The sequence below is a fragment of the Talaromyces stipitatus genome, genomic scaffold, assembly GCF_000003125.1.
Source record: "Talaromyces stipitatus ATCC 10500 scf_1105507295549 genomic scaffold, whole genome shotgun sequence".
Taxonomy (NCBI): domain Eukaryota; kingdom Fungi; phylum Ascomycota; class Eurotiomycetes; order Eurotiales; family Trichocomaceae; genus Talaromyces; species Talaromyces stipitatus.
This window is the reverse complement of record NW_002990117.1, coordinates 2,649,913-2,663,874: the sequence shown is the minus strand read 5'-3', so window position 1 is coordinate 2,663,874 and position 13,962 is coordinate 2,649,913. Positions and strand designations below refer to the sequence as shown.

Here is a 13,962-nt window from a genome sequence, read left to right as displayed (position 1 = left end):
CCATCGTTTCTGCATGTCGTGCCGTCATCAAAATTCCTCTTTAGATCTACAGTTTCTAGGCCTAATCCGACTTTAGCGGACCCGAAACGACCGAGCAATCTGTTCAAGGAGTAGACATGCCCTGGCGGCCTCTGCCTCGCATTGCTTTTGCAGTTGCCATTTATCCCTTCCAACCTTCTTCGCCGGCCGATCTCCCCCTCGAACTTGGAGATGAATTGTACATAATCGAACAAGGGGGTGTCAATGGCTCGTGGTTTCGAGGCTACCTCGTTGCGCCCCCTTCGCTTTTGGCTGGATTGACAAGCGTCAAAGGCCAAACGCTAGAAGCTCGAGTGTTTTCCGGTATCTTTCCTAGGAATTGTGTGGAGATTCGGGAGTATCTAGGAGATGCGGAAGGTCGCAGGGCGCTGGACAGCGTAGATGGTGCATTGGCAAATGGGATCAACGGCCACCAAAAGGGGATTCCCGAAGATGTCGTCAAACATCGGCAGGAGACCGCTGACATACTTGAAGATTTCGGGTACACCCAACGGTCAGCTTCGGCTGCGACCTACCGATCTGGCTCTGTCCCGCTGACACCTTCCTCAGTCGTTGCGCGAAACCCCAATGGCCCCAAGCCTGCTGCTCCAGTCCCGATGTTAAAAATTGGAGATGAGACGCCGACATCATATGAGGAACCTTTAGTCGATGAGATAGCCTCGTGTCTGCGGGAATGGCATTCAACAAATCTCCACGAGCTACTCCTGACTCGTCAATACGGTGTGGTGGAGACGATGTACAACGTCGTTTTAGATCTTGATTTAGCCAGGCGGCAACTACTTCATAATGTACTCACTTCCAAGGAGAAGAGTGCTGTCCGGCAGACAACTGTGTGGAACTTGGTCCGCGGGAACAAGATGCTCACGGGTGAGGTTATTGTGCGAGATCCAACACAAAACGGCCAGTTGCTTACGGGAGACGATTCGGCAATTGAATTGACCAAACTTCAGTCAGAGATGAGTATGTTTGACGCAGATCCTAGACAAACGGGAGATTCATCAGCACTTCGTCACCTCCTCCTCGAAATCAAGACAATTGCTGGTTCTCATGCCGGTCCGGTCACTCTGTCTTTGTACTTATCAACGAAAGCAGACAATGGCACGTTGAAGCCCTTGTCCGAGACTTACATATTGGAGATTCAGTCTGCAGACAGCTTTATGGCTCTAGCTCATACCAGCAAATTGAAAACTTTGTTCACGGAGCTATGTGCCGCAGACGTAGGCGACGGTGCTGGTGTGGAAGCTCAATTGTATCTCGTTGTCATGGTACAATCAGCAGAACTACCTCGTCCCTCCCTTCCATATACCGCGCGAACACCGAATTCTCGGGACGGCAGCATGAATCGCAGTCCTTCCAACATGCACAGCGTCAAGGGCAGCGTAAAGGGCCGTCGCAGCATGGTCTGGACTGCTAAATCGCCACGCCCCGGACAGCCAGAAACCATCAGGGAAACTCCTCCGAGAAGTTCAGATTCCACCACTAATTCTCAAGTTGAAAATACCACGATTAAAGATGCGACTGTCATACGTACGGTGGGAGCAGGTATATTAGACGTTGCACATATCATCCGACAAAACATCGATGCGGAGCAAGTAATCACTATTTGGTCACCGCTAGGTGACGACAGCGAGGAAAGTGGGACCGACTCTGAGGGCTTCGATGAACTTCTTCGAAGCGTTTTACCGAGCTCGTCTGGTCGGTATTCCAAGTGTTACCAAGCTTCCCAACTTCACCTTCACTTCTATCCATTCATAAATTCCGATGCCGATGCCCTCATACGAAACAATCCCACATTGATGCATAACGTGACTCAAACAAGGAGGATGGGTTTCGCAGCCGCTCCAGCTCAGGCAAGATCAGACATCTACTTGACCATATCTCGTGCCAGATTTCCTTGGCCAGCTCTGCTCAATCACCCTCAAACCGGACAAGTGTCTGTTCCTGTCAATACCGGCTTCCGCAACCTTCAATTAACCCTGGAGGTTCGTAATGCCAACGGATCTCGTTTGGAACGGTGTATCTTTGCATCCTCCAACAGTACAGGCCACACTGCTTGGAGAACAACTGTCACGGACAGAAATGCTTCGTGGGACCAGACTATTCGCCTAAATATACCAACGGAGCAGGTTCCAGGAGCTCACATTGTCATGAGTATAGCCGATGCACCGGAGTTCCCATTTGCACTCTGCTGGCTACCTTTGTGGAATCAGCAAGCTTTCATACATGACGGACCTCATTCATTGCTTCTTCATGCTTATGACAAGGTAACGTCGAGCGTAGATGAGGAAGGAAGGGGAGCATACCTTAACCTACCTTGGAGCTCATTGCACAAGAATTCTTCTGTCCCAGATGAATCTGTGACAGGCCCGCTATCTACTGTTCACGTTGAGACAAATCTCTGCAGTACCGAATACTCTCAAGACCAGATTATATTGGGTCTCATCAATTGGAAGAAGCAAACCGGAAATGAGGTCTTGGAGCTACTTCGACGAGTTCTCTTCGTTCCGCAAATCGAGATTGTCAAACAGTTACGTGATGTCTTTGATGCCCTTTTTGGAATTTTGGTCGAAAATTCCGGAAGTGAGGAATACGAGGATCTGATACTTAACGCCTTGGTCACGGTGTTGGGTATTACTCACGATCGACGGTATAACCTTGGCCCACTCGTGGATCATTACACAGAAAATCAGTTCAACTTTCCCTTTGCGACTCCATGTCTGATTCGAAGCTATTTGCGACTTCTACAATCTTATGATACCCCGCAACAGTCGCGGAATCTTCGTGCAGCGTTCAAGGTTGGACGGCACTTGTTAAAATTCATTATCAACGCCCGCCAACAGCAGAAGCTCAAAGAAGAGGGGATTGGGGTCACAAAGGTCCAGCCGACATTTAATCGGGACCTGCACTCGATATTTAAGTCTCTTGATGCCTTAATGCGGAATCCATCACCGGTCCTGGTTGGAACGAAAACTCTAGTGGTGCAACACTTTCATACATGGCTTCCCGAGCTTACGAATGTCCTGCCTAAAGATGAGATAATCATGATTGCGTTGAGCTTCATGGACTCCAGCAAGGACATCAAGGGCATGCTCATCTTGTATAAGCTTATTTTGATTCAAAACTACACGAGACTGGATATCTTCACTTCTGGTGAAGATAGAGATACTTTGATATCCTGCTGTTCTAGTTGGCTTGACCCCTACTGGGGTAATACTGGTGAAGTCTCTGATCAGTATCGTGATCAAGTACGTCTCTGTGCTTCAATTGTGGCGGAATTCTCGAAACAGCCCACTCCTCAGCTGTATACATTTATGCATAAAATCACCTCATCCTACTGTGCAGTTGTATTAGAGGGAGTTGACGAGACTGAATATCTTTCCATGCTCTATTCTAAATCATTCCCGTTCCAAGTCAAGGCCGCTGAGCGCAAACAAAGGTTCGATGAAGCACTGGTTGAGCTAGCCGGTTTGATGGCCGCCCTGTCAAATATCCAGGAACCAAAGTTACCCATTCTCAAATTGGAGGACCTGGCGTTGTTCGTATTCAACTCACTAGAGGCACAGAGATCTATAATAAGCTGCGAAGCTTATCCTGAGGACTGGCTAAGTCTGCACATATACAATCACCGCGCCGCCGTCAAGAATCTTGAAATCCTATCCTCTATTTTGATCCGTTCATTCGTCCCCCAACCAGATGAGGCTGATCTCTTTGATATGAAGTTGTGGGAGCTTTTCTTCACAACTCTCTTGAAAGTTGTATCCAGCGATGCGCTTGCTCTAGAAACGTTTCCGGAACAAAAGCGCAGGGCAGTGTGGAAGATTGGTGGTGACGTTCGTGAACAGGGCGCTATACTTTTACGACACGCCTGGGAGGCGATTGGATGGGAGACTAGCGAAGACGAAAGAGTCAAATATGGACTGCACAAACTCGGTGGCTACCAGGTACAATATGTCCCGAGCCTTGTTCCTGGTATCATTGAATTGTGCCTTAGTGTTCATGAGGGTCTTCGCCGGGTCGCTGTGGAAGTTTTGCAGACCATGATCATCAGTGAATGGGACCTCAATCAAGATCTATCCATCATCGAAATGGAAATAGTCACAAGTCTTGATCTGATTTTCCAGTCGAAGCATATGAACGAGAGTATTACACAAAAGCTTTTTATTTCTGAGCTGCTTGACCTTTTCGAAAAGATCGAAGACTCCGACGAAGCTCTGGCGACCGATGTCAAGGGCTTGATAGGCACAATAGATGAACTACTTGAGTTGCTGGTAGCGTGCAACAGTGGTGGCATCACCGAAAGTCTTCACACTTTGCGACTTATGGAGTTCATGAAGGATATGGACAGGGAGGATATTTTCATACGATACGTTCATGAGCTGGCTCAGACTCAAGCTGCAGAGCACAACTATACACAAGCTGGACTTGCCCTTCAATTTCATGCTGATCTTTATACATGGGAACCGACAAGAATGGTTCCTGCATTAGCGAATCCGGCATATCCGGAACAATCCGCATTTGACAGAAAGGAGGCTCTTTACTTCCAGATCATTCAACACTTTGAAGATGGAAAAGCGTGGACACATGCGCTTGCCTGCTACAAAGAACTCATTGAACAGTACGAGCATATTGTCATGGACTTTACCAAATTGTCTCGAGCGCAGGGATCCATGGCCAAGATATATGAATCGATCTCCAAGGAAGAAAAACCATTCCCGCGGTACTTCCGTGTCTGTTATAGAGGTCTAGGTTTCCCTCCAACTTTACGAGACAAGCAATTTATCTTTGAGGGGTTGCCGAACGAGCGTATGGCGTCTTTCACGGATCGCATGCAGAAACTACATCCTGCTGCGCAGTTCACATCGTCTAGCGAAACTGAGGATATCGAAGGCCAATTCCTGCAAATCAGTAGCGTCAGTGCTCATAGAGAGATTATGCATCCCGTGTATCAGCGTTCGAAGGTGCCCCACTCGGTTCGCGAGCACTTACTCATATCGGTACCTGTCCAATTCTCCTATACTTCCAAACGCCACACCGGTGGTTCGAATATAAAGGAGCAATGGGTTGAAAAGACCATCTTCACTACAGCGGAACCCTTCCCTAACATCCTTCGCCGAAGTGAAATTGTGGCTACTGAGGTGGTTGAGTTGACTCCTTTGCAGACGGCTATTGAGCGTACATGGCGCAAAACCCAGGAACTGCATTTGCTCGAACAGCATGCCATCTCGGGAGATGACTCGTCACTGTCAAATTTGACAGAAGCTTTGATACAACTTCTTGACTTGGGAGCACCCCATTCAAGCTGCGTTGCGATATATCGCCCTTTCCTGGCCAGTGATGATGAAAATGATGAAGCAAGGCAGGAAGAAGACAATGAGACTGAGCAGAAGCCAATTGACCCGCTAGAGAATGCGCTTGCTGTAGCTTTGATCGATCACGCACTTTCGATTAAGCGTTGTCTGTCGCTGTATTCTCGGCCTGCTCATCAAGCGACCCAGGTTGAACTTCTTGCTAGGTTTGAGGCCGCCTTCGGACCGGAGATTGCGTCTTTAGCTGCATATACACAGACTCCTTCTCCTCCTCAAAGCGCCAATCACTCAAGTAATCGCTCCACTCCGCATGCCAATGGACATGGTTCGGATCTTGCTGGGCGGTCATTCAGTCCGGAGCAGGAACTTATACGCACGTCACGTTCTAACAGTGAACGAAGACACACCGCGAAGCCTTCTCTGAGTCATCGTATCAGTATCGCTAACCCATTCAAGAGATCCAATCACCAAGCATCGGCTTCTGTTGCAACTGTCCAGCAATCACAAGATCTAAAACAATTGGCCGATGCGCAGTCTAGTTGTCAATCTATCAACCTTCAAGACCGTGACGATGATGCGGTAACAGTGCATTCCCGTGCCACTAGCCGTGGCGGTAAAAGCGAGAAACGACGAAGCTGGTTTGGCGGTGATGCAAAGCCAAAACAGAAAGCGACACCATCAACAATTGAGCCTACCGAAGAACAGGTAGACCAGCAACGCAGAGATCGCTCACGAGCTCGCAGTTCAACGAATAAATCCACCAAATCGCATGATGAGTTAAGTCAATCTCGCACACGACAGAACAGACTGGAGTCGAAAAAGAGCACACCTGTCCTGCCCAGTGGTGGATGGGACTCGGCACCAACAGCGTTACCTCGCACATCTCAATCTGACCATCGTCCTAATACGTCGGAAATATTCGGGTATCCCGACAAGAGTCTCGCGGCTACAGTGACGATATCAGCTGGTGTCTCCAATAACCAGAGCAACAGTAATAATGTCAATAACAACGGGTCTTCGTCTTCTTCGACTTCAGGTGTTCGCGATTCGGTGAAAAAGCGTTTCAGTCTATTGAAGGGCATCAACAAGAAAACAAGCCGTGCCAACGTCCGCGATGGCGGTAATGGCATCCTAGCTGAGTCTTTGCGTGAGGAGTGATTGTATTTGTTTTCTTTCTTTCAAATCATATAATCGTTCACTTTCTATTCCCTTCTTGATTCAATCGTCTTGTTCATCATATTATTTTCTTTTGATGTCTTACATGTTTATTTTAGTATTTTGATACCAGTCTCACGGGAAAGTCGAGACACGGCGTCTTCGATGTATTCTCTTCGATTTCATTCTGATATATCTATTTGGAAATAACTTTTTTCGACTCTGCATGTATAAACAAATAGTTGTCGAATGGTGGATATTCAAATACATTATTATCTTTTCCAATTATCGTTCATTCATTAGACTAGAGTATTAGGTACTAGACAGGTATTAAGCAGCAGGTAGATCCAAATCAACCACCCACGGCGCATTACCAGCATGATATTCCAACGTGACAACACTCGCATTCACAAACAACGTCTCCTTCCCAAAACTGAGCGGCGCATCACTATCAGCGGACATGTCGATATAACGGCATCTATTCTCCAAAACCGTCTCGATGTCTTCCTTTTCAACTTCGGTGTCTTTGTCGGTACTCCAATCACGCCGCACAGCACCGTACGCTTCATGGATATGTCCAAAGACATGTAACCTCGGCTTCGCACGCCGACACGCCTTGAGAAGATTCTCACATCCAACACTCATAATCCCCATGTAGACCTTATCCAATATCCCGGCTGGGGGTCCATGAGTAAGCATAATATCTACCCCCGGAAAATCCGGCACAAACTGTTTGACGGTAGATGATATCGGCCCAGAGCTAGGATTGAATCTATCTTCGTCCCTCTCATATGAGAAAGCCATCCCACCGAATTCAGGCGTATACGGAGATGCGTACACAGTGAACTTCGTACCTGTTTTCGGCAGAGTAAAAGTGCGAACCTCTTCTTCCATGTATACTATCCCTGCCTGTCTAGCAGATTCGTCCGTATACAACGCTCTAACATCATCCACATTCTCCTGCCTCGCTGAACCATGCCTCATCACCCCCTTCACAGAATAATACTTCCTATCATGCGAAATATCATGATTTCCAGCAATGACAATCTTGATCTCGGCATCCACGTCCCGTTTCAGCATGTCTACTATGAATTCGTGTTCGGCTTGTCGGCCGATTTTGGTCAGGTCGCCTGCATGCAGGAAGATGTCGCATTTGGGTAAGGGGTGTCTGTAGGCGTAGTGAGTGTTGGAGGATTGGTGGGGTGTTAGGGTGTGGGTGTCTGAGATCACGCAGATTCGGGTTTTGGTTGTTTTGGTCATTTTTGATTCTGTCTTTGGGTGGTGGTGTTGATGTGTTGATGGTCTCAATTTTGTCTTAGTTCTGCTGTTCAGCAGAGTGGTTCACTGCTCATGAAAATGATGACTAGAGAAAATTCTCGGTATTGGTTTGAAGTTGAAGATGTTATAGACGTTGTAGCTAGGCGTTTACTTCTAAGTATTTGATGTACCCATGGCTACGTGGTCTAGACAGTATGAACTATGATTGGATGATTTTAGAGCTTGGGGGTGATGAAGGTTAAAAATAATACCATTTACGAACAGAAAAATGAAGAAGACAAAGAAATCATTCCATTCAAGACAGTTGAGCTCTACAGACAGTCATTTTGCATCATCCGCAGATGGCCCAGATCATAAACATGCCATTTTTTTTGTATTGTTTCTGGACAGGAATTGCTCAATTGCAAAACTCCAAATACCACCCATGCCCTGTTGCACACAAAACCAGCCGTTGCATGCGATATCCTCTTGTAAAAAAAAGGGAATTTTGATAAGAGATTATTTTGAGGAAGTTCTAAAACATAAATTTCATTTGTGAGATTTTTATATCCACTCTCACTTTTACTTCCTGATAGCACGCTGGTAGAATGCCAACTCCTCACCCTCCAAGATGTATCCATCAACACGACCGCTCTGGCCGGGACGAGACGAGACAACAGCATAAAGACGACCGGCCTCGAACTGACGCTCCAAAGCATGCTCAACTTTACCAGAGGCAGCGAATCGGGCAGCTTGCTTGCTCTCAACACTCTTGCTCTTCTTCTCCTCAGTGGCCTCGGTTTTTTGTTGGCGTCTTCGGCCGATGGGCTGGCCGTAGTGTGCCTCGTACCATTGTCTGAAGGGGGCGGCGTCGACCTGGACGACGGCAGACTTGGTGAGGGTGTTTGTACGGACAAGTTCGTTGTTGGAAGGGTGGTAGGCGACGACGATCACGCGAACTTTGCGGGAGATACCCTCTGATCCCCAGGAGAAGTTACCGGAGTCGAGACGGAGACCACGGTACTTGGTGTTTCCACCGCGGGTGCGGACAAGGTGAACTCGTTTAGGGCCAATACGAGTGTTGGCTGGCTGACGACCTTTCTCGAAAGCTCTGTATTGTGTCAATCCTGCTTCCTGTCAAGGTATGTAAAGATCATTCGTACCTCTTCTTGCGGTAGGTGGCCCTCTTCGCACCGGTGGCCGAGCGCTTGTGGCGGGAATCACGAGAAATACCCATATTGGCGTTTGATGGACAGGACCACTGTATTCAGTCAGATTAGTTGATGATGCCCTATAACGAACGATAAAAAATTCCTGCGTGATTGCAAATCGATCGAAAGTCGAATCTCAAGAATAATATATCGGCCGTGAATATGCAATTCCCACCAGGGCAAAGTTTCTTTCCTTTCGAATCTTTCTGTTCTGCTCTTGTCGTATGTCTTTCTTGATACCCTGGGAACACAACGCACGACCGATAAAAATACACCCTGAAAGACGCTTTCGAATCGATAATTGCAACGAAGCCGGACTTGACAAAAAAATGAATTGCAAATAATTCAATCACTAACCTCGAATAGCTGTGGTCGTTCACCGGAACAGCGCGCTGGGTGTTGTCGTTAAAGTTGTCGTGGTCGAGATAGTCGGTGGACAATTTCGTGGTCGCAGTGTGGCTACCGAGAACTTGCTCGCTTAGTGTGCCCTATTCGCTCTAACCGGAATTAGTTAGTCAGGAGATCACGTGGGCTCCTCCGCTGTGCCAAGACTGTTGCTGAGGCATTATATAAATAATTACTCCGCTACTTTCGTGAGGTGACTATTCTTGGTATCTGAAATGGATTATTTCATGCATTTATACTAAGACAATTCGATTTGGATAGTAACTACTCAATTCGACTTATGCTGTGCCTTCAAAGCCCGTTTCTCCTCAATAAGCGCATCAAAGCGTTGCAACGTAGTAAATCCTTCAATAAAATCATTCACAACCCACAAGAACCACACCCGAGACCCAAACGGCACACTATGAGGACGCAATCTGTAGACCGCCAAATACGCAGCTTCGCTCAGGTGAATTCCGGCCATCACGCTAATAAGTAAAGGTTGAATCTTGTAGCAAAAGGTTGCGAAACCTGGGAAATGGCCAAGTACGTTCGAGTACAGTGCAGAGTCCGGTTGGAAATTTGAGCGACGCGAGAATGCGATAAAGACTGTTAGACAGATGGTAAACAGGACCGCGCCCAAACCACGAGGTCGGCGATACTCCTGGATCGTGATGTCGGAGCGACCTAGAGTCTTGAGACAGTGTTTGTGCATTTCCACAACTCTGTGACGAGCATCCTCGTATCTGTTTAGGGCCGGCTCGAAGGGAACGAGGAAATTCGTTCGTGATGACTTGGTGCTGTTGGGGTTGTCGGCGGTCGAGATGGTCATACCGATTAAGCGAATTTCTTCGATTCGAGCGGTTTGCGCTTGACTGTAGGGGACTTTGTTGTATACTTCAAGGAATAGGGAAAGGGTATTGCGGTGGTCGTTGTTCATGTGAGTGATGATGCGTTGTTGTTGGACTTGGTCTTTGCTGTTTTCATTTTGGAATTGGCGAGGCTCATTCGAGCCAGTTGTGGTGCTCATTGCAGTAGTCAAATATTCTTATTCATAAAGTGGATTCAGTAGATAAAGATCAATCTATCAGGTTTGAAGTAAGAGGTTGAAAAGAAGTATTTCGAGGGGGTTGAGTTCCTTAAGCTGTTGAAAGATCCCGCCCCCGGGATTGCTCAGGACACCCGGTTGCTCCACTTGTTCTCCGATTACTTAGCTGGCGTTCTGGGTCAATCTGAAATATCTTGAAATAGCAATTCTGTTGCCAAATTTTTCTACAGCAGGTGGCCCGAGTAATTTACGGATAGCATCCTATTCTGAGGCTTATAGAAGAAACGCGGATCAGAAGACATGAGCTTCCAGTGAAAGACCATAAGAAATACACAAGATGCACAATGACTTATTGACAGAAATATTCAGCCGTTGACAGTCATTGATAGTACGTAGACAGTTCTGTGTTAAGAGTCAGTATCTGCAACCATATTCTAACCCGAAGTCCGTTTAAGGTTATCGCATCTGATACGGTCGAATTAATTGCATTCAGTCAAGAAAAGAACATCAAACGCTATCATGAGAACAAAATCGTTACATAAAACAAATGACATGAAAGAGAACAGGGGAAAAAGAGGTAAAAGAGCCCTAGTCATGAGAATCTGTACAGTTCGCTGAATAGCTTGATTGTAAGAGAGACTCTGCGGTGTCGTGTCTAGTATTGTTGGGAGATCGAGTGAATCCGGCGAGATAACGCAGTGTCACCTTGATTTGTCTGATTATCGGCGATATGCCAGTCATAGCGACATAGTTTTAAGCACTGCATTAACCCAGTTAGACCATGATTCAATCCCTTCAGAGAAAAAACTTACAGTAAAGATAGAGTAAGGTCACCATGTATAGCAGCCTTCAACTCAATCTCAACATCCAAATTGACCTCCAACTTCAACTTCAAACCCTCCTCGTCATCTATACCCTTCTTTGCATCCGAGGCAAGCTCCATCTTTCCACCACCTTGTTGCTGTTGTTGATCTCGCATGGCACTTCCGCCGTAAGGTGCTACAGCATTGTCGTCGTCGTCGTCATAGTCATCATCATCATCATCATCATCGTATTCGTTGCTATAATCATCTTCATCACCATAGTATTTGTCATTGCGACGACGACCGCGAGCTTTTCTTCTTAGTTGTCCGTCGTTCTCGGCATCGGACTCGGTCATGGGCTCATCGGGGTCATCGTCTGAGTAGTCGTAGTCACTGTCGCCTTCGGAATAGTAGTCGTCCTCTTCTTGAGGAGGATTGTCCTCTTTTTTTTGCTTCTCTGCGGTGGGGGCTGACATTGCAATTTCTTATATTGAGTTGACTATGGTGGTGATGGTGTTGAGGTTATGGAAAATGTATTCTGGCCAGTATACCGCGTGAAAGTAGCGGTGCGAGACGGATAATCTTTTATTAGAATATCAGGCTGATAAAGGGTCGGAACGGGTTAACGTCATGACAGAAGTCACTTAGTTCGAGCATTACGCCATTGAGTCGAATCCCACGTTGTCGTGGTCGATGCCTGCCTATTTCATGACGTTATACCTGTCAACAGTCTAGCCACGCCACAACGTCGCAGTTGATATGACATCGCACAAAAGGAGTCAATGGTGCACTATGACGGCAGACACAGACCAGCCACAGTCTCAGGTGGAACAGCCGATCGACCCTGGCCCACCATCTGTCAATAGTAACAAGATGAATATATCTCCGTGTCGAATCCGAGTGGTGGTTCGCGAGCACGGATCCTTTGGTCCACTGTCCTGTCTGTCAGTCTCTCTCACTCCGTCAATCTAATAGATCTGAGTGTCGTCTTACTCAGTCTTTCCTTCTCGTAGAATCAAATAGATGGAATGCTATCGTCATCAGGTACTCGACTGGTACCTTTGCCTAGAACCAGGCAGAGAGAGAAACAGTCCATGGGAAGGTTGAGAGAGGAAATGTCAACCAGAAGAAGACCCCTGTCGGTGACGTCACGGGACAGCCAATCAGGGCCTGAGGCACCCACATGGTGATGCGTGGTTCTCCGCTCCTTACTTTCTATCTCTTTAACCTCCAGACTTAGACATGTCCATTCAGACTCAGCATATTTTTATATTCCATAGATCTGTTACAGCCCACACGTCATATCGTCATGGCGCCGGCCTGTCACTGCCTAGCAGTGGAGATGATGACGCCTGTCTGTCTGCCGTGTCTGACGTCGAGATAGTTTTTTTAGGGATCATCTCCCTCGAGTGCATCTATATCTTGTCATCTATCTTCCAAGACATCATATAAGATTTCTCTCCCTCGCCATCTTAAGAAAGTTCTATTTGATTTCTTCCTCCCAACATGTCATCTGAACAAGCCAACAACAACCCGGACCTCGCTCAGGAAAACAACTCCTCAGCTGGCTCTTCAGCTCCCCAACAACAGAAGAAGCCACGCAAGCTTAATAAGAAGCCTATCGCTGAGCAAGAGCAACAACAACAAGACCAACCCAAACAGGAAGAAGACCAAGACGAACAGCCAAAACAAGAAGAGGAAAAACAACCGGAGGCTGTGAAACAAGAGCCTGAGGAAGAAGAAGAAGAAGAAGAGCCCGAGCCAGAACCAGAACCACCGCGTCGTCAAAGACGCAGTCGTCCCAATAGACGGGTACAAAGATATCAAGACCCCGAAGATACCGAAGAAATCGAACGAAGCGACATGGAGCGTCAACAACGAGGTGGTCGACGCAACCGTGCCCGCAGCGGCGGTAGCCGACGCCAGCAACAACAAGACAACGGCGCCTTAGGCCCGCTTGGAGGTGTAGGCGACGTCGGCAACACCGTCAACGGCGCAACAGACATGGTCCAAAACACCGCTGGTAAAGCCGTAAACGGGGTCACTGATTCAGCCGGTAAAGCTCTGGGCGGTGTTCTGGGGGGTGGTCAAAAGGACGAGGACGGTGGTAAAGATGAGCAACTTAGATTACGTCTTGATCTGAATTTGGATATTGAGATTCAGCTCAAGGCTAAGATTCATGGTGATCTTACTCTGGGATTATTGTAAGTTGACCCCTTTACCCCCTGATGTATACATACATGATGGTGGAATATGCCGTCAGTTTTGCCATCATTAGTAACATACCTAACTCATAGCTCCTAGGAACTAAGCTGATGACTTTCACACTTTTTTTATTTTATATTCACAGCAAGTGATTTACGCGACGAACGGTACGACCACTTGATTATCTCACGACTCCCTACAGATCTCGAAAGAAATTTTTCTCTGTTTTTTTATGTGAAATTGAGCGATTTCGTTTTGACAGGTCGCATCTCTGGCCTATGTCTTATTTCTTGTCTTATTTATCCGTATCATTGCTAGGTAGCGTAATATCAGGATCATGCTAATGATATGATAGTATGACTGGATTACAGAAATTCTAAACCTCCTTCATTGTTTTGCACTAGTGTAAATATGGCTAGTTCCTGTATTTTACTTCTTACTAATGTATGTTTGGTACATACTCGTACAATCCCACAAATGTTCGGTCCGACATTGGCCCGAAATGGCATTGGCAGTGGGCAAATTAACCTAAGCTTGATCAAAGCCTCCCTAGG

The 13,962-nt window shown here is 47.0% G+C and overlaps 4 protein-coding genes across 4 annotated transcripts, besides 3 other annotated features; 2 read left to right on the top strand and 2 right to left on the bottom strand.

Annotated features, from left to right (window-relative positions):
• Positions 1–116: 116 nt before the first annotated feature.
• TSTA_018300 (dedicator of cytokinesis domain protein, putative) lies at positions 117–6,769 on the top strand (the record flags this gene model as incomplete). Its single annotated transcript, XM_002483948.1, has 1 exon — positions 117–6,769. The coding sequence occupies one exon, from the start codon at positions 117–119 to the stop codon at positions 6,501–6,503; it is 6,387 nt and encodes a 2,128-aa protein (XP_002483993.1). The 3' UTR covers positions 6,504–6,769.
• Positions 6,770–6,830: 61 nt separating this feature from the next.
• Positions 6,831–8,994, bottom strand: TSTA_018290 (40S ribosomal protein S8e; the record flags this gene model as incomplete). Its single annotated transcript, XM_002483947.1, has 3 exons — positions 6,831–7,821; positions 8,344–8,868; positions 8,921–8,994. 3 exons carry the CDS (start codon positions 8,992–8,994, stop codon positions 6,831–6,833), a joined length of 1,590 nt encoding a protein of 529 aa, XP_002483992.1.
• Positions 8,995–9,611: 617 nt separating this feature from the next.
• TSTA_018280 (integral membrane protein, putative) lies at positions 9,612–11,679 on the bottom strand (the record flags this gene model as incomplete). Its single annotated transcript, XM_002483946.1, has 2 exons — positions 9,612–10,329; positions 11,213–11,679. 2 exons carry the CDS (start codon positions 11,677–11,679, stop codon positions 9,642–9,644), a joined length of 1,155 nt encoding a protein of 384 aa, XP_002483991.1. The 3' UTR covers positions 9,612–9,641.
• Positions 11,403–11,483: a microsatellite.
• Positions 11,408–11,602: a microsatellite.
• Positions 11,680–12,709: 1,030 nt separating the features above from the next.
• TSTA_018270 (uncharacterized protein) lies at positions 12,710–13,500 on the top strand (the record flags this gene model as incomplete). The annotated part of the gene is made up of 2 exons (XM_002483945.1): positions 12,710–13,407; positions 13,467–13,500. 2 exons carry the CDS (start codon positions 12,710–12,712, stop codon positions 13,498–13,500), a joined length of 732 nt encoding a protein of 243 aa, XP_002483990.1.
• Positions 12,935–12,957: a microsatellite.
• Positions 13,501–13,962: the final 462 nt, after the last annotated feature.